This window comes from Pezoporus occidentalis, unplaced genomic scaffold, assembly GCF_034315485.1.
Source record: "Pezoporus occidentalis ecotype Australia unplaced genomic scaffold, CSIRO_AGI_Poc_V1 ctg5, whole genome shotgun sequence".
Taxonomy (NCBI): Eukaryota; Metazoa; Chordata; class Aves; order Psittaciformes; family Psittacidae; genus Pezoporus; species Pezoporus occidentalis.
In genome coordinates, this window is record NW_026915835.1 from 4,752,812 (window position 1) to 4,771,818 (window position 19,007).

General features: G+C 36.0%; 1 protein-coding gene across 1 annotated transcript in view; it reads right to left on the reverse strand.

Annotated features, from left to right (window-relative positions):
• The window catches only part of DIAPH3 (diaphanous related formin 3), a 225,921-nt gene that overhangs the window by 115,841 nt on the left and 91,073 nt on the right, over window positions 1-19,007 (reverse strand). The window contains exons 18-20 of the mRNA XM_062636862.1: window positions 16,642-16,737; window positions 15,655-15,749; window positions 10,927-11,028 (exon numbers count right to left, since the gene is read on the reverse strand). Of these exons, the coding sequence (XP_062492846.1) occupies window positions 10,927-11,028; window positions 15,655-15,749; window positions 16,642-16,737 (293 nt within the window). The remainder of the gene's footprint in view (window positions 1-10,926; window positions 11,029-15,654; window positions 15,750-16,641; window positions 16,738-19,007) is intronic.

Below are 19,007 nucleotides of genomic sequence, written 5' to 3' on the forward strand. Positions count from 1 at the left end.
CACGAGAACCTGCTCCAAGATTTTGCCAGGCACAGAGGGGAGACTGACTGGTCTGTAATTCCCTGGGTCATCCATTTCCCCCTTCTTGAAAATGGGGGTTATATTTCCCTTTTTCCAGTCATCGGGAACTTCACCTGACTGCCATGATTTCTCAAATATGACGGGCAGTGGCTTAGGAACTTCATTTGCCAGCTCTTTCAAGGACCCACAGATGGATTTCATCAGGTCCCATGGACTTGTGCATGTCTGGGTTCTTAAGATGGTCTTGAATAGCATCCAATAGTGTGAAAAAATTCTTGCTTAAAAACAGGTAATAAGACTTACATTTAAACAGGGTATTTCACAATTCCTCTTACAACTTTATACCTAACTTAGGAATTAATACCTAAAAGAATATTAAGGTATTGGACAGAAGCAAGTTTCACAAGGTCATTCTCCCAGCTCCATCAGGAAAAATCAGTATTTTTTCCTTTTCCTCAAACAATTTACTTATTAGATATATATACATACTACTACTCCTCAGAACATTGAGAATAATAATAATAATAATAAAGTTTTGTTCTCCATTCAGTCAGGAAAAAAGTGAGAGTAGCCTAGAAAAAAAAACACCACAAAATTCCATTGAAATTATCAAGATTTTTCCTATTTCTCTCTATTCAACATGTAATAGAGGTGATCATTAATATTAAATCATGGAGCTAGCAAAATAAAGTGTATATTTCATGGATTTTGAATGGTACCAGACTTAAGATACTACTGAACCAGCCAATAATGCAGCACTAATTGACTTTTGGCTTCTGAGACAGGCCAATTCTTTAAATCAAAATAATTAAGTATTTTAGAACATAAAGATGTGTTGCACAAATGTGAGCAAGTGCGTACACGTAAAAGATGCTAAGTTTTCATCAAAACCTGTTGAACCACAACAAATTAAGAAGTTACGCACATAAGTCTTAAGGATGGATACATAAATATATAATCTAAAAAATAAGAAACAGAAGCACATGCTAGAAACACAGCAGAAATGCCATAGGGCTTTTTTAAGAAATCTTTTTAAACACTCTGAAATCCATAGTTCATCTACAATGCATGTTCTAGCAACTATTTGTTTACCTTTTATCTAAGTCAATAACTGCGAAGGGAGGCAATGGAGAGCTTCCTTAGCAATATATGGATTTCTTTGTGATATGTAATCTACAAACACATTAAAACTGTAAAATCCATAAACCTTATCACAAGAGAGGCTAGGAATTTAAGTGTTGTGATGTTGGGAGGCTTATGTTCATGCCCTATAATTTTTGTATAATTTTTTAGCATATAAATACATAAGCCTAATTATGTCCTTACAGTGGAACCCTGAAAACAGAAAATGTAAATAATTAAAGAAAAAAGTTGAAGTAGAAAGCTAAAGAGAGTGGACTACACATGTCAGCAAACTCCGTGTATGGGTGACAAATTGTTTTATTTTTCCAGTAATAGTTCACAAGAATATTCGCAGTATGTGCAAGTCCAAATGGGAATTGACAACTGAGTTGAGCTGTCCAGTAGCAACTCTCACAACTCTTTATCCAACAACAAAAAGAGGTTTTTCTCTCAAATACAGCATAAATCAGAAGGCACCTCCAAGTGTGTGCCATCTAGTAAATGCGTACTTTCACTGTCTGCTTTGTTGATGTCAAGTAAAGGAACATGTCTCAGAAGTTACACTGCCATTAAATTTGATCACTGAATGTGATTCATTCTTACAAGCTCGTAGAGAAAAACACTGCAAGGGTTCCAGTTTCACAATATACCTTCCTTACAGAATCAACAGTATGAAGGCTGTCAGACCACCTGAAAGTGTTCCCATCCAAAAAGTAAAGTATCAGCTACAGCGAAGCCACCTAAGAGAATAAACCGGAAGGGCATCTCCTATGGAAAATGTATTGTTTTCATCACTGCAGCACCAATGAACTCTACTTCAGATGCAGGCACTGGGACAGCAGGAAAAAAGTTAAAGTGACGAAGAACTCCCACCTTAACTGGCTTTGAATCATGGTTAAAAAAAAAACAAACCACAACCTGCTCAATTTGAAATGTGCAGTCAACATGCCTAAATCTTAGTGAAGCCCACCAGCATTCTGGAAAGACTAAACATTATTTGTGTGTATGGGAAATCAATCCATGATAATGGAAGAGTATTTTTGTTGAGATTTTTTTATGGCTACCTGGAAATGGTTCTCCTTCACCTTTGACATACTCTTTTCCCCAAATTAATGGCAGTAAAGTCAAAACCTGCCAACTCAAAATTAAAATTACTTGTGAGAGATCAGAAAGTCTTTACACTTACAACACAGATACGTGCACATGCCTAAAACTGAATTGATGACTTTTCAGCCCACTAGCACTGATTGAGGGAACACCCATTTTGAATTATAAACAGCTTGAATTTGCACTGCTGACTCAATTCCTCGCAAATTCAAGATTTTCCTAAAGGTATTCAGGGCAGAAGAGAAGGAAGCGTACTGTGACACAGGAACAATAGCTATCAATTACCTCCTAGCTGCACATAGGTAGTCTTGTCTTGTGGATGACAGTGCACTGATGTACAGTGCAGAAAATCCTCAGTACTGTTTTTGATGGCATTATGTTCAACAAAGATGGACCAGTAAGACCAGTCTGCAGATCTCAGAAATGGGGGCATTCCTTTTGAATTCTCCAGAAGTCACTTGTCTTAAGAAATAGAACCAAATTGCCAATGGGGGCTACAACACAGCTGTCAAAGTAAGCTGCGTTTACAGTCCTCACACTGAAATTCAGGAATAAGCATGTTCTACTATGACAAGAAAGGGGTGACTTTGTCTTACCCAAAAAATACAATTAAATTTACTGACATCATGTCAGAAAAGAATACAGAGACAACTTTTGTTTCTCTAAGTTGAATTTAGACAATGGTGCTTTCCTAAAAAGGAATCATCCAAGAATTGGAAGGTCTGAATTTCCCAAATTTTATTATTTTTAGCAGACATAACAGATGTCAGAAAAGCTATTTTCATTAAAAGGTACATATGGAGCAGATTAACCAACCACTAGACTGAAAAGCTTTCCTCATGTGAAACCAAGTCAAGAGTTTAATATAGGTAAAAATCCTCTGTAAAACCTCTAATTAAGCCAGGCAGCAAAAATAAATAAATTTCTACCAGAAGCCATTGAGGAATTTAGAATAGAATATTAAACCAAACAGAGAAAAGCTTCTAAAAGTAAAACAGATCTAGTTATATTCCAGATAGAAAAAAATCTCACCAGCTTCACCTCAAAATAAATGTCTCATCTTCTGCCTGGCTACTACCATGAATCCACCTCCAAATGAAAAGTAAGTATAGTATTACTTTGAGTCTCCCAACATACAGGCAATGAAGATGCAGAGAGATGATTCAGGTATGGATAGAAATTTCTGAGAACCATGACAGCAGGCTTATTGCTTTCCATCAGGTTGAACCACCATAACAACTCCAACATAAAAGTGGAATGCAATGCCACACAATTATTTAAGCAATACACAGTGGTATCAGACCATAATAGCAGATGATGATAATGTCTTTGGTGTGACAGACACGACCTGTTTCAAAAAAGCTCAGATCTCAAGCATGATAATATTTAGAATAGTCTTCTCTACTGATCCAGCAAGGTATACAAGTTAGTTTCCTAAGCAAGGAAGGAGAGTGTCTATGATGATGACAGTACTGGCAAAGAAAAAGCATTCCACTGTAGATCTTCTAGAGTCCTGACACTAGAGATTTCAGTAACAACTTTGGAATTTTTATCCATATGTTATTTAGTGTATTTTGAAGCACAGATCGTCTGTGGCAAAAACAGTCCAACATGAAGCATTATGCAAGTGAATGTTGTGTAAGACAGCTTGCATATCCCAGAGAAAGTTTCTCAGTTCTACAAAACAATCAAAGGGAAAGTAAATCCTAAAGCACCTGGGCACCATAGGAGCTCCACTGAGCTCTGAAGTCTAAAGTTAGAACACGTTAAATATCTGCATAGTAATTTCAAAAGGTACTGACTAGCCTCAAAATTCTTTCAGCACAGCTGCCCTACATTAGCCAGTCATTTGGATGCCTCTCTCCATTTACATGGCTAAATTCCAAGACACCCTTCAAGCTGCCAAGTCAGGATGGCAGAATCATGTACTGATCATGGCCCTTACTCAAAACAGAAGTGTTTTTCTTAAGATGTTCAAATCACAACATGAACATTAGAGCCCTGTTTACATTTCTAGTCAAGCAAAAGCAACAAATCAGATTCAGGACAGGCTATTAAGACATATAGACAAATCTGAAAAGTGAATGACTGGAGGCACAAGATGAGAACCCTTCAGACAAACCTTACTGATCTGAAGTTGTAGCAGTATCTGCCAAGAAGAAAACTGAGATAGCCTATGTGTGTGCTAGAAGAAACATTAACCAACCAACCACTTTCAGCCCTCTGAATCAACATCAGACAGCAGTAAGACAAAATTTTTTAACCTATTCTTTAGATTAGCTACCCAAAATAGTTTTACCAGAACTGAACAGGGTAAGAGAGTGAGACCTGCTGTTACTGAACCTTTCATAGGGACATTCCTCTATAATTCAGCATCACAATCTTTCAGTGATACAGAGGAAGTAACATAATTCAATCAAATAGCAACGGCAAATGGCCACCTTCAGAAGGTATTTCTGGAGCCTGGTTCTCCAGCCTATCCATGTCCAAGGTTTGCAAGACACCAACTTAGCTGCAATTTGCCGTAAGGATCTTTTGACTGTCACAGATGGCATTTAATAGAAAGTTAATCTTTGGCAACACTTCTGGAAAGGCTGGAATTACTGATAGAGAACACGGACAAGGCAGAGCAGCAGACACATGACTTCTAGAACACAAGAGAGGAAGGTAAGCTATGCAGACAGAAATTACACAATCAAAAGATCTCACAACACAGGTGCACCTCACCACTTTGAGATTTTGAACCAAATGAAATGTCAGTAGGTGTGGCTGGGGCTGCGCCAAACCATCAAGTGTTAGGAAAGGCAGAGTATACCTCTGCAGGTAGAGTGGTAAGTATGATATTTTCCAAAAACCAGTAAGAAACACTAATACATTCTGAGTTATCCTCAATGCGGACATACAGGTGAAGCCATCAGCTGAATATGGAATTGATCATTTTAAGTGTCTGCTAAATTATTTAAGACAAACTAGCTTTCATCAGGCTTCACTCCAATCTTCAATTTAATCTAGTGAAATCTTTTCCTTTGGTATGAACTCATTAAAAACACATCCATCAGCAAACAAGCTGTGAAGCCACATGAGGACTGCTTGCCAAATTCTATTTGGGTTACCTAACAGTGTATTTCACAAGGACAGGGCATTAATTTTATTATTTCTGAAATAATAATTATTTCTGAAACAATTATTTGTTTCAGAATTATTTCTGAAACAGTATTTCATGATTGCCTCAATTTTTACTTTCCAGTAAATAAGCAATCAAGGAAAAAACTGTTTCTTTTCACTCCAGGACAATACGGGAACATACTTACAAATATCTCAAGTTTTAAAAAAAGAAATAAAGCAGCAGTTATCACACGTGGCTCTTGAGATACTATTCTCAGGTGTGAGACTGGTAATACTGTTGTCTGCACCTGAGGTCAAATGTCCACTAGTCACATCCTGACAGGTATTAGCAACTTTTAAAATCAAAAGTGTTTATAAAGAACATCAAAATCATGATTTTTTTTAATGGAATTGCATTTATGGATTTAAAACCATGTTACTAAATTAAATTTGTCCAGGATTATTTTACACCACTAAGGATTAAAGGCACTGACAAGTCTACATGCTTACTACTTGACAGCTCTCTCTTTGCAGCATAACCAAATCAGAACTACCTTGGGGAATGGTTCCTGGTGAAAAGGCAGTTAACATACATTGGCACTGACAAGCCTAAAGCATTAGCATTGTTGTGTGGGCAGAAGCATGGGGAGAGGTAGACCATGCAACTCCATAAAGAATCAATTGTATTTTGAGTATTCTGGCAATCATTTATGTAAACCGCATCCAAAAATAATTTGAGTAGGGTGGGGGCAAAGATCTGGAGCCACCTGATACAACACCAAACATTGCCATGCACCTCTATGCCTCCAAAAATGCCCTGAAATATCATGTCCGAGAGGTGCAGGGATGCCTGATCACCTCTATCTGATGACCAGTGACAGGATACAAGAATATAGAATTAAGCTGCTTCAGGGGAAGTTCAGGTTGGACATAGGATTCTATGATTAGGAAAAGATTCTTCACTGAGAGGATGGTTGGCCACTGGAACAGGCTCCCCAAGCAAGCGATCATGGCATCAAGCCCATCAGAGCTCAAGGAGCATCTGAATGATGCTCTTAGTAATATGATTTAGTTTTAGGCAGTCTTGCAAGGAGAAGGCAGTTCGACTCAGTCTGTATGGGTCCCTTCCAATTTAAGATAGTCTAAATTATTCATTTTCTTACTAGCCTACCAGCAAACTAAACCATGTATTTTGAAAATAGATCCAAAACAAGGATAAGTAAATCAGTGGGCAGCGACCTAGTCAATCTTTACAAGAAGCTGAAGTTAGGAGATTCCGAGATAAAGATATCCTCATGCCAACTGATGTTTTCTGACTGTATGAAAGATCTGTCCGAAAAAGCTTGCTGTCACCAACCAAGAACCACAACAGAGACATAACATGGTGTTGAGTCCTGTGCCCTCTGTGCTGTACATCAGCAATCCTGGTCAGACTGCTTGAACCCACGCACAAGGTGGTGCTCAGAAGAACATAGCTATGACAGCAAAAGTGAATTAAATCTATAAGAAACTGAGCAGGTAAAAACTAATTTACATCAAGGTTTTGTAAGTAAAAAATTACTTTTCCTTTCCCATAAAATCTCACAGTGAGCATTTTTCTTCTATGCTCATTTCCCCATGCAAGTCTGAAACTTAAAAGCTTTATGTTACTTAAACTTCTCTTTTGTATTTATCTTTCAACTCAGAAGTTCAGAAAGTATACTTTAAAAAAGCAAGCAGTAAGCTGCCCTTATCAGTTGCTTATGACCCTTACACTTTTAATATCTCAGAAAAAAAAAACTCAGACTCAGATCGAATTAATACAAATGAACAATAACAGAAGACAATTTTTTAGTACTTGAATATTTTACATTCAAAAAGCACTGGACAAATGTTGACTCACATCTTTTATAGCTTTATTAAAATAATTGTAATAAATAATGGTTTATTTTTGAACTTTCCAGCAATCTCTCAAATAACCACATATTATTTCGTTTCTCATGCTATACTTTTTAAAAGGCCACAACCTTTCCTGCCTGAAGTTAATACCACTGTATTATTGGATCACATTCTTAATTAAGCTGTATTTGTGCAAGCGATCACTATTTTTTTGTTCTTATTTTCACAAAGTCCTATGCAACTGTTAGCCATAACTCAAAATAGTATTTAAGTTGGACTTCCTATTTATTCACAAGATAATCTGTCATTAAAAAAGGTTCACAAGAGTTCTTGTTAAAAATTATTCTACAAGTTGTGTTTCCCAATACACCAGATGATTTGGAAACTTTCAGTTCTGCTTTCTTCAATATACCTATATTGTTATTTTATTTTGTCATCCCTAAGTTCTTTTCCTATGAAGTTGAATTGCATCTCCATGGTCCAAATCCCTTTATTTTGCCTGTTCTTTACACTTAAGATTACCCATGGTGATCTTTCTCCTCAAGTTTCTCTCAAGAGAATATCTAAATTAACATTACTTTTTCTAAAGTTATCAGCATCTTCACTTGGCAGACAAATGGCAGCTTTCGATGGCATAAGTAAGAGGTAAGAAAAGCAGGGCTGTTCCCAGGTTAGTCAACAGTGGACTCACACCAGAACACTGTCAGTGCCTGGATAACAAAGGAAAACACACTCTGATGCAGTGGAACTGAAGAAACGTTAGACGTTAGCTTGGCTCACATGGCCAGAGAAATGCCCTGTTGCTCCTGGAAAGCCACACAATACCCTGAGAGTTACACTAAGAGGGAAAAAACAACCTAAAATCCAGCCAACAACCCACACAGCTAAAACAGCTATGCATATTGGTTTCTGCCTCAGCTGCAACCAGACACACGTCGCATGGTCATCACTGTTACAAGACAGGTGCTACACCACTCAGACAAAACCATTAAAGTCAAAATGAAGCTGAAACTTGAGATGACCAAATAATAGCTATAATTATGTCAAGGTAAACATGAGAAACTCATCAACCGCTGGTAGGAAATTGTTCAGTATTTCATAGAACTATTACAGAAAACAGAAGCAGTAAGGCTGTCACAGCTTCAGTAAAACGACACAACAGGGCTGATAAATACACTCATTAAAGGTAGGTCTTGGTCTCTGGAAGAAGCAATTCAGAATTTCATATGCAGACAGGAGCTCTTCTTTGCACAACTCAGTTTTGACAGAAACCAATCTTTAAGAATGTCACACAATCAAGATAAGGAACTTCTACCAGCTAGAGTAAGGGTGAGAAAAAAAATTGAAATACATAAAAAAAAAATAAAATTATTTACATGGGGAAGATGAAAAGACGAAAACCAGCAATAAGCTCATCATCAATAGTCGAACACAAGGAAAAGATAAAACCATTAGTGCTCTAAGAAGGATGAAGATAAGTAAGTACATAGGCAAACTTATATTTGGATATGACTGGGTATATTGCTAGAGCAGAGTGAATGTCTAAATGGCCGGCCGATAAAAAAAACAACCAACCAACAACAACAAAAAAACAACCAACCAAAAAAAAAACCCAGAAAACAAACCACCATAAACCCCTCAAAACCAAACTCCACAGTAACTGACTCACAGAATCACAGACTCACAGAATGATTAGGTTTGGAAAGAACCGTAAGAGCATCTAGTTCCAACCCCCATGCCATGGGCAGGGACACCTTCCACTAGAGCAGGGTGCTCAAGCCCGTGCAACCTGGCCTTGAACACAGGCAGGGATGGGCAGCCACAGCTTCTCTGAGGAACCTGTGGCAGCGCCTCACTATGGTGATAATAGGCAATAGGTGATATTATGTGTGCTCTGAAGCATCAGCCTAGACTAAGTGAAAGAAAGGATGTCTAGAAAAATAAAGTAGTTTAGCTAAGGAAAAACCTAGTCTGGAGGAGAAGATAAGAGTAATAAAGTATTTATGTTATACTTACTGCTGAATTAATCAAAAACATAAAAGTTCAAAATAACTTAAAAAGAGGAAGTTTGCAGTAGACACAAAAGCAACCCATAGAAACACTACAAAAATAAAATAAAGCGGCCATACTCATGAAGGGAACCTGAAGTGTTTATAGAGTTATGCCCTCAATGTCTTTAAGCCAACAATAAAAGTTAATTAACTTTGGTTGAACTAGCATATGCAATACTGTAACTGTCACAGCATGCCAGTGTCTCAGTAAGTGTCAAGCCATTTCTTTCAGAATACCAAATCTTGACTTGGAATTCAAAGACAGAAGGATAAAAAAGGTTTCCATTATAGAACATCTTATTATCACACAAGTAGTAATTACCTGTTTATTCACTACTCAGGCTTTTTCTTGGGAGTCAAATAGTTTAGTGTCATGGTTTAAACCTAGCCAGACAGCTTGTTCACTCACTCCAAGTGAGTGGTGCCAGGCTGGAAGCAATCGAGGCCCGCGTCCCCCCTGCCCCCGGGGTCTCTCCCCTTCCCTGTTCCCAGGGCGATGGGGAGGAGGATCGAAAGAGTGCAACTCCCATGGGTTGAGACAAGAACAGTCCAGCAAACAATGTACAACACAAATCACCACCGCTACTACCAACGACAACAATGATAAGAGAAAATAACAAGGGAAGATAATACAATACCACTCGCCAAGAAACGAGTCCGACCCAGAAAACCCCGTGTCCTTCCAGGTAACTCCCAGTTACCCTCCCGGGCATGACGTGCGGTGGTATGGAATACCTCTTTGGCTAGCTTGGGTCAGGTGTCCTGTCTCTGCTTCCTCCTGGCTTCCCCTCCTCCCTGGCAGAGCATGAGCCTCACAAAGTCCTTGGTCAGGGTAAACATTACTTAGCAACAACTGAAAACATCGGTATTATCAGCACTGTTCCCAGGCTGAAAGTCAAAACACAATGCTGCACCAGCTACCCAGAAGGGAGAAAAACTGACTGCTACTGCTAAACCCAGGACATTTAGTCATTCCCTTAATCACAACTTTAGAGCAAATTATCATGGGATTCCAAACTCCCTAAAACACCATAACTACAAAACACCACTCACCTAAAAAAAACTGGAATGTCCTGTATTGTGTGCTTGATTGACCTCATTTGAAAATAGTAAAAAAATTAGGCATAAATCGGCAATTTTAAGAAAAAAAAAAAAACACACACAAAAAAAACCAAAACCAACCAACCAACCAAAACAAACAAAAAACACAACCAAAAATAAAAATAAAAAAGCACCAAAACCACAACCAAACAGCTATACTGTGCAGAACTGTTGACTTTTTTTTTTTGTCTACAACAGTTCTTAAAGAAATTATTAGAAGTTCTAAGCCTGCTCTCCAGCCAGAATAAAACAAAAGATACAATCAAGCCCAATGGAGATTGAAACTTTGATGAATAGCAAACGCATAACGCTCCATATTAAGAAAGCAAAAAAGTGACCTATTGAAAACTTCTGCCCTCCAAGAGAAATTAAAAATGTTTTCATGTTATAAACTGATTTTGACTTATACTCTTCTCCCAGTCAGGAAATTCTTCACATTTAGGAAAAAATAGCTGCTACTGTTTCTAAAATATTATATTAAAATTGTATTTCACAAAACACACACATAAAAAAAAAAAAGGGATAACAAAAGAGAGCTCACCACAACTCCAAACTGCTCTGGCTCCGACAAATTATTATACTCATTCTTGAACTTGGACAATGCATTCAATTGTTCTTGTTCAGGAAGATGTTTTATTAAATTCTATCAAGAAAAATAAAAAAGGCTTAAAAAAAATCTCAGATTCTATGTTGCTTATATTATAGGCAAATGGTATTATATATGCATGATTACCAAACTCTACAAAGACAACATTCAAAACAAAAGCTTAAAACCCTTATGTACAACATTTAGCATGGAAACTTGCCAGAAATGGGAATTCAGAGCTGGAATTCTGCTTCAGTGGAGTTCAGGTGCCCATACGAGGAGCTTGGACATTTTCATAAATGAATGTCTTTTGAACACAGGCAAGGGAATCTAAATATGTTAGTTTCATCTGATATCTGAAGAATTTGCAATTCCTGGGGCTTTCTGAACACTTTTAATTATGTTATATATGGTCAGTATGAGTCAGTAGCTCAGTTCTGTCCCTTCCCAAGACAATTACTATAACTACTAAGCAATAGTCAGGGTTCCTTTAGCCTTTGTTCTCTCTCAGTTTATGACTCTTGTGTTCCTGGTTACACAGTGGCTAAGCTTCCATCACAGTAAAAAAAAAACGAGAGACAAATTGTGTTCTTTCTTAAAATAGTCCCTGGTCTATTAGATAAGTCTGAACAAAGATTCAAGCCGGCTAACACTGAATCAGGTCTAGCAGACAGTATCCCACTGCCTACTACCATATTTCAAAAAAGGATCAGAAAGACTAACTCTAGCAGCTCCCTGTTTCAGTTAAGTCAAAATCTCTTCTGTGTCTCTGCAAGTAAATAGCTTTGGTGACATACAGTCAACAGAAAAGAATTCACTTAAGTTAGTGAACAGGATCTCTATCTGAAAGTCTTAACCCTCACCCCCCCCACCCCCCAATTTTACACACAAATTAATTTCTTTTTCCACATGAAATTCAGCCAGTTATGATAAATCAATGCAGTGGCCTTTGAGATCTTCACAACCTGTATTAATTAGTTCAAAGCTAGCTGCTGGTGTGATCCTTGGAGCACAGTATAAATATTCCTCTTGTTAAAAAGTGAAAATACTAGATTGTACCTGAAGTGTTTTTGTTTTTTTTTAAACAACTTGACTATTTTAATACTAATTTTATTTATTTTTTTAATAACTCGGTTTCCTAGCTTTTATAACAATTGTCATTTGATGGCAGTTTACCAGTTATCAACCCTTTTCTTAAATGGATAAAAAGACACAGAGTCTTTTATCACTGTTTAGTTTTAGGGTAAAAATAGTTACTATTTTAAGAACCAAAACTCTACTTTGATCCTAAGGACTGCAATAAGTAATTGATTTTACAACATTTTGTCAAATCCCAAGTAAGGATCAAGTAGTTTATCAAGAAAATAAAATCAGCATGCAAGAAAAGCTAGACTTAGGAGCAAAGGTCCAAATAAACCAAAGGAAGAGTAAATAAAGATCAGACTGCTGCAACAGAATGTCCACACTCAAATCAGGATTTTAGCAGACAAAAAAAGAGAACTCTTAAAAATGCATGAAAGCTGATGCTTAATAATGTAACTTAAATTTTATGTGGTTTGATTTGGACATAGTCAGACTGACTTTCAACATGAAGAATTTATGACAGTAGTCATATATATCCTTACCATAACTATATTTAGAAAACATTTTTGTAAGGAACACTGTATTTGTAAGGAACACTATATTTATTAATGATGGATGTAGATGTTCAGCACTAAATCAGTAATACTGAGCAAAAAATGAAAGGGTACAGAGTGTAAAAAGATTTATTTTAAATTAGAAATTCATAACCCTCTTGATATACAATAGCTATGTAACAAGCTCTTAATATACTACAATTCCTTAATCTTTACTGAGATTAAAGCGCTCTTGTTTGATGCTAAAATAATTTTCATATGTAGAAAAACTGACCACAAAACTTTTGAAAAAGAAAAGTACTCAAGTGTTCTATTAATATTTTCAATACTGAAAAAACTGAAGAAAAAAAAAAAAGGAGCAGATTATACCAAAGGAGCTTTATGGTGTTCAGATAAAGCTTTTGAACTGCTAGAGATGAATACCAGACAGAATAAATAGGAGCAAGAATTTTGGCTAAATTTTAAGAAACATTCCAATGATTAGTCAATGACTATCTGGATTATAGTATGACTTTTGCAGGTTTTATGTCTTTCAGAAGTAGATTCAATTTCCAACTGAAGAAAGGGAGAGAGGAAGAGATTACTTTTAACACTTAAGTATAACAAGAGTAGGAGTAAGGACAAACTTCCAGCTTTGGAAACCATGACATTAAGACACACTGAAAAATATTTAAAGATAGAAAAAAAAAAAAAATAAAAGGAAAAAAAGATGAAGGCAAGAAATTTCTAGAAAGGAAAAATACCAATAATATCTCGGGTATCTTATATAAATAAATGAAAAAAATGCCATATGCTTGCAAACCAAGGTATGCTTTTGCTCTTCCCAGAATCATGAAATATATGGGACTACATTTTCATTGGTTGCTTCAGGATCTTGTTGAGGACCTAATTTCTTTAACAAGGTAAATATTCACCAATAAAAAACAGTGCTAAGGCTGAAGTGTATGAGTCTCAGAGCAGGCATGAACTATCTGAAACAGAGTTCAAGCTGCACGTAACAGCACAGCATATTCTCTCTCTCCATAAAATAGCTTTTCATACTATGTGAAAGAATTTTCACTATTATTCCAAATGAAATGCAAGAAAGATACACATCATCATACTTTGAAAAAGAAAAGCGATGAAAGTGAAAACTGGAACAAACATTTTCAACGTAAACTCCTCTGCTCATCTAATAATCTTAAAGTAATATTTTCAATGTCACTATTAACTTCATCATTGAACAAATTAAAGAAAATTACACAATGATTACACATACTGTCACTGGAGATGACAGCTCATGTTTGTTCCTTCAAATATTTCTTGAGAGAAACATCTCATTCTTCAGTGAAGAATTGAAACTGAAGTCCAGATAGCTCAACAGAGTTTACAGATCACTGGAAATCAAAGTGACAAGAAGTGAGGGCCAAACTGCATGTGTGGAGAAAAGGAGCATCCTGAACATTGTACAGCCTCCTCAGTAGGACCTTATTTTGACATACCAATATGGTGGATATTTATTTTGCAAGCAAAGCACACAAATACAAATTTGCCTTGTTTTGACCTTTATATACAGATTGCTATGTGTTCAGTACAAGTCACACACTTGAATCGCAAGGAGCCTTAATGTTACAACTAATTTTATGACTCTTGATTACCTGCATTTATTTCTTCACTAATCAATATCCCTGCAGAAAGTGTACATTTCTAAAAAAAAAATAATCTAACTTTATTTTTCTTGGATGTTTCAGTGGGGACTGGTACCTGTGTCTCTAACACACACTGAGGTATGCTTAGAGAACAGCTATCTAAAGCCTCTCTAACTAAAACTTACGACACATTCCTAGTAGGTTAATAAAAGTTATGATTTGACATTTACGAGCCATAATGGCAATAATTTGACATTCACAGTATGTAAAAAGTAACTTCCAAAAGACAATCTTAGCCTAAAAATGTATCATTGAAAATCTAACAGATGCCCACCCAGATGACGAGGGAACACAACACATGACAGGCAAGAAGAGGTTGACAAATGGGTTTGTTGACCTTAAGAAATAAGCCTCGGGTGGTCTCCAGGTACCCATCTGGAGGGTACAGAGAACATGCAATTAGATTCCTCTTGGAGATGTGCAACAGAAAGCCAAGGTCACAAGTTGCAACAATGAAAACTCTGGTTAGATAAACTTCACCAGATTTTTCATCAAAAGGGTAGTTCAACACTGCAAAAGGTGTCCAGAAAGGCTACCGAGTGTCCAGCCTTGGAGATACTAAAAAATTAATGGGAAAAGCCCTGAGCAACCTGCTCTTGTTGACATGGCTTTGAGAAGGGGCTTGGATCAAATGACTTCCAGAATCACTTCTCAAATTATTTCTTCCTATGGCTGTATAATGAAAGATTTGTATTTTATGAAATTCCTCAATTTATCAACACATATAACACTGCCCAGAAGAAGAAGAGGCACTTTCAGTTTCTTTTGCCTCCACACATAATCATACTAATTTTGTGCTTTGAATAAAATAATACAGAAAGGGAAAACAGTACCCAAATAAATTCCAGGGAAGAAAACTGGATGCCCTAACGCAAGTTCCTGGATTGTATCAGCTCAAAAGAGACAAGGGGAAAAAAACACCAAACAACAACAAAACCCCAATAAACACAAAACCAAACAACCACAAACAAAAAAAACGCAAAACACACATACACAAAACCACAAATTTTTGACCAGAACAGGTACATGCAAATGAGACAGAGGGAGACACAAATTAGAGAAAAAATGAGTAACTAGGAAAGAAACAGAATATCAGATGGTGTTTGAATATACCAAAGAAAAATCTCAATTTAGGAGTGGACAATATGATTCAAGAAATTAGAGAATATAAATTTATCCACTTTCATTAAAAAATAGCACTACAAATATAAAAAAAATCCTACAGTTCACAGATAGTAAAAGATTTTCACAGTGATTTATTAGCCTAAAGTAATGGTAAGAGGTTTTTTAGTCACAGGTTTCTATTTAATGATAAGCTTACTCTGAAATATTGGGATTTAAAGTGTCACTTTCCTTACCTGAATCATGGACTCTGACAGTTGTGTTTCATCAACTTCCAGTATCATCATTTTGATTTCTTCATACGGCACTCGGAAAGAGCCAAGGAAAATTGCTAAAACAAAGATTCAACATATAACAAAGAAAGCAAGACTTTTTTTTTTTCTATTTGCAAATCACCATTTAATCAGCCTATAGCATACAGGCTAACAAACACCATACAAAGTAACAGAAATAAGAGACAACAATTATTTTTAACCACTGTTCTTCTACAATTCTAGCCTTCTCCATCCATTTGTTACACAGAACATCCAGCATCACAGAAGATCACCATAAGTACCCAGTGAAAAGTCTACTCTGCAGGACAGTTGTTGTTGTAGTCTTTTGTGCTAAGCTAAGAGTTAACACTTTTTTCCTTCAATGGTTTTGAGAAACTGAAATCACATCAACAGTTAAAAAAATAAAATGCTCTTATTAAGCACTGTTTATTCATTCACCATAATCCAATCATTTCCTATTTTATCTTTTCCAGTATTCAGGAACATACTCTTTACAGCACTCATCGTTGCCAAAACTTTATCATCTTTATTTGCATATTACTGCATAATACTGAGTATTGCCTTCTTTCTACAAAGTACACGCAGGATGGCCAGATACCTTGTACCAGACTTCTTGGAGGGGTGAAGCAGTAGAGGGTTAGGCAGTATTCTTTGTTGACTATGTTGAAAATAGATAATTAGATACGTAGCTGTACACTTATGTTTCAATATATACAGAAGAGAGTAATGTCAGTCTCAAAAAAGTGATGACCTTTAATTGTTTTCTGGGTCCTTTAAAAAGTGTTTCAGTTGTATCAGCTCACATCCTTTGGCATAACACCAGTATGCACATATGAACATATCACATACTTTACATAAAAAGTGGTTACCACCAGGCAGACAAGACAGACAGTTTTATGGAACATATATATGCAACATTACTTTGTTATAAAACCAGACACTACTTACACAGATTCTGTGCAATCTTTGGGTCCAAGACTTTTAATTCTTTGATTCGTTTCTTAATGGATTTCTTTTCTTCAAATTCCTCCTCCTCTTTTTTTACTGCCAAAGTGAACACAAATATACTTACTGTAAACTCTTATTGTTTAGAAAAACATTAATGAATTCAGAAAACATATTTGCTATCAAGCATAATCAATTCACAAAATAACATATAGAAGAGAAAAAATACAGAGGTTTTGCATTTAATTGCTTGCATTCTCAATATGTGTTCTTCAGTGAAATTTGTCAGCATGTTGGCCTTCTAGAACAAGATTTTTTTTAAAATATATAGAAACTGAAGATTATAGTATTAGTTGTATGAACTGTCTGAAGTCATGAAAGTCATATATAAAATACCATTCAACTTTCTTCAGTCAGCCTGGCCAGGTTAGCATTCTAATTGGATTTTGATACTTGACAATAACAGATCTTGAAGAAGATATGTCAATATGTCTTGATATTAAGCAATAAGGAACCAACCCAGAATTTAGGTATTTTTGTGACTGCTTTTCTCCACGTATACACACCAAAAATATCAAAGATCACTGTCTTATGGAAAACTAACATTACTTTAGAATAAAAATGAGTTTATACCTATTTTCCTTATTTCCTCCAAAAGTTATATTTTTAGATATATGGCATAATAACCTTATTATAAAATACCAAAAAGACAAAGTGATTGTGGAAACGTACATTAACATGGCTGGAAATTTTGGTTCGTACTTTCTTTTCAAAAAATAATTCCTACAAATACATTCTCTCAAATGCATTATGTAAGTGAATTTATTTCTCATTATTCACACACTGTCATAAGAATTTCATTTACAATAACAACATAGTTTTGATAATGTATTAGTAAGAAATATTCCAATTATTATACAAACAAACAAGAAGTCCAAACCCACACAAATCTGGCTGTCCTTTTTTATTCCTTTTTTTTTTTCTTCTCCTCCCCCCAGCACAAGTCTTCACTATCAAATATTATTCAGCCAATATATTACTATTTCACAAAATTAGTTTCCAGTCTTTTACAGTATGATTGTTGTAAATTAAGTTCTACATGCTCCAAATAGTTGAGAGTAGAAAATGCGTTGTAATAAAAGTATATGCTACTGACTTCAGAAGGAGATGGATATAGAGAAACTGTCAAGAAAACACAGGATTAAAATTTGTAGCTCACTGATGATTCTTGACAAAACTAGATGTAATATGAATTATCAAAAGAATTTCTCTAACTTGAAATTACTTCTGTAATCTTAGGAGAGCTATGTCATTCTTAAAAAATGTTTTTCTAAGGACAATGACCTCTCAAGGTCTCTGACCTTTGTTGACTAGGAAACTATCAAAGAGATAAGAACTTAAAGACCTCACACAGGGATTGAAGGAACTAGATTCTAGTCACTCCCAAGCTGGTGGAGACACAAATTTGAATCATCTCCTAAATGACTTCTAATTGCTAGGCAGCACGATGCTCCCCTCTAAGGACATGCCACAGTGCAGAAAAGAACCTGAATGAAATGAAATTACTGAGTTAAGACATAAAGCAGGCCCTCAGAGGGCAGGGTCCTGGCAAATGGGTTACAAAGTCAAAATCTTCCTCTTCTGTCTTTCTCCTCACCCTACTGGAAACAACCAGCTGGTCTGAATCCACAGTTAAATCCACAGATTTAACAGAAAAGTCAACATTCTCCTGTCCCAGGAAAAATAACTGCCTACTATGTATATGAAAGCAAAAGAAGTAGTTTTTAACCACAATGTGAGAACTCAATACCCCATGTTCAAAAGGAACAGAATGACATGACATTTAAGCTACTGGAGAAAAGGGAGGTTACCACTAAAGCTTCACTTCTATTTTTTTCTTCTAGTTATGGTTTAAGAGGCCTTACTAAATCCAGAAGGACATGTCAGGGGCTATGGATCTCAAGATCATACAACTATTTTCTCCTGTAGTTACACACCTTAAAGACCTCTCAAATTTCTTAAAGGCTGACAACAGTCATTCTCAAAACTATCATAATTAATGGCATGTCTTATCAGTGCCCAAATTGCAGATCCCACTAGATCTGGATATCTCTGTAGCACAGGTTCCATACCTTAACTCATCTGAATCATAATGAAAATACAGTAATGCTTTATGGCTACCTTGAAACCTTGCACATCATCATTTTATAGAAAACAAAATCATTTTCTTCATAGACATAACAAAAGAAGTTAAAGTACATGAATTTATAAATTTGCTTAAACTTGCACTGACAGACTTGAACTGGACACTAATAGGGGATGAAAAAGAAAAAACACAAATATGTTTGCCTTTTCCAGGACTGGAAAGC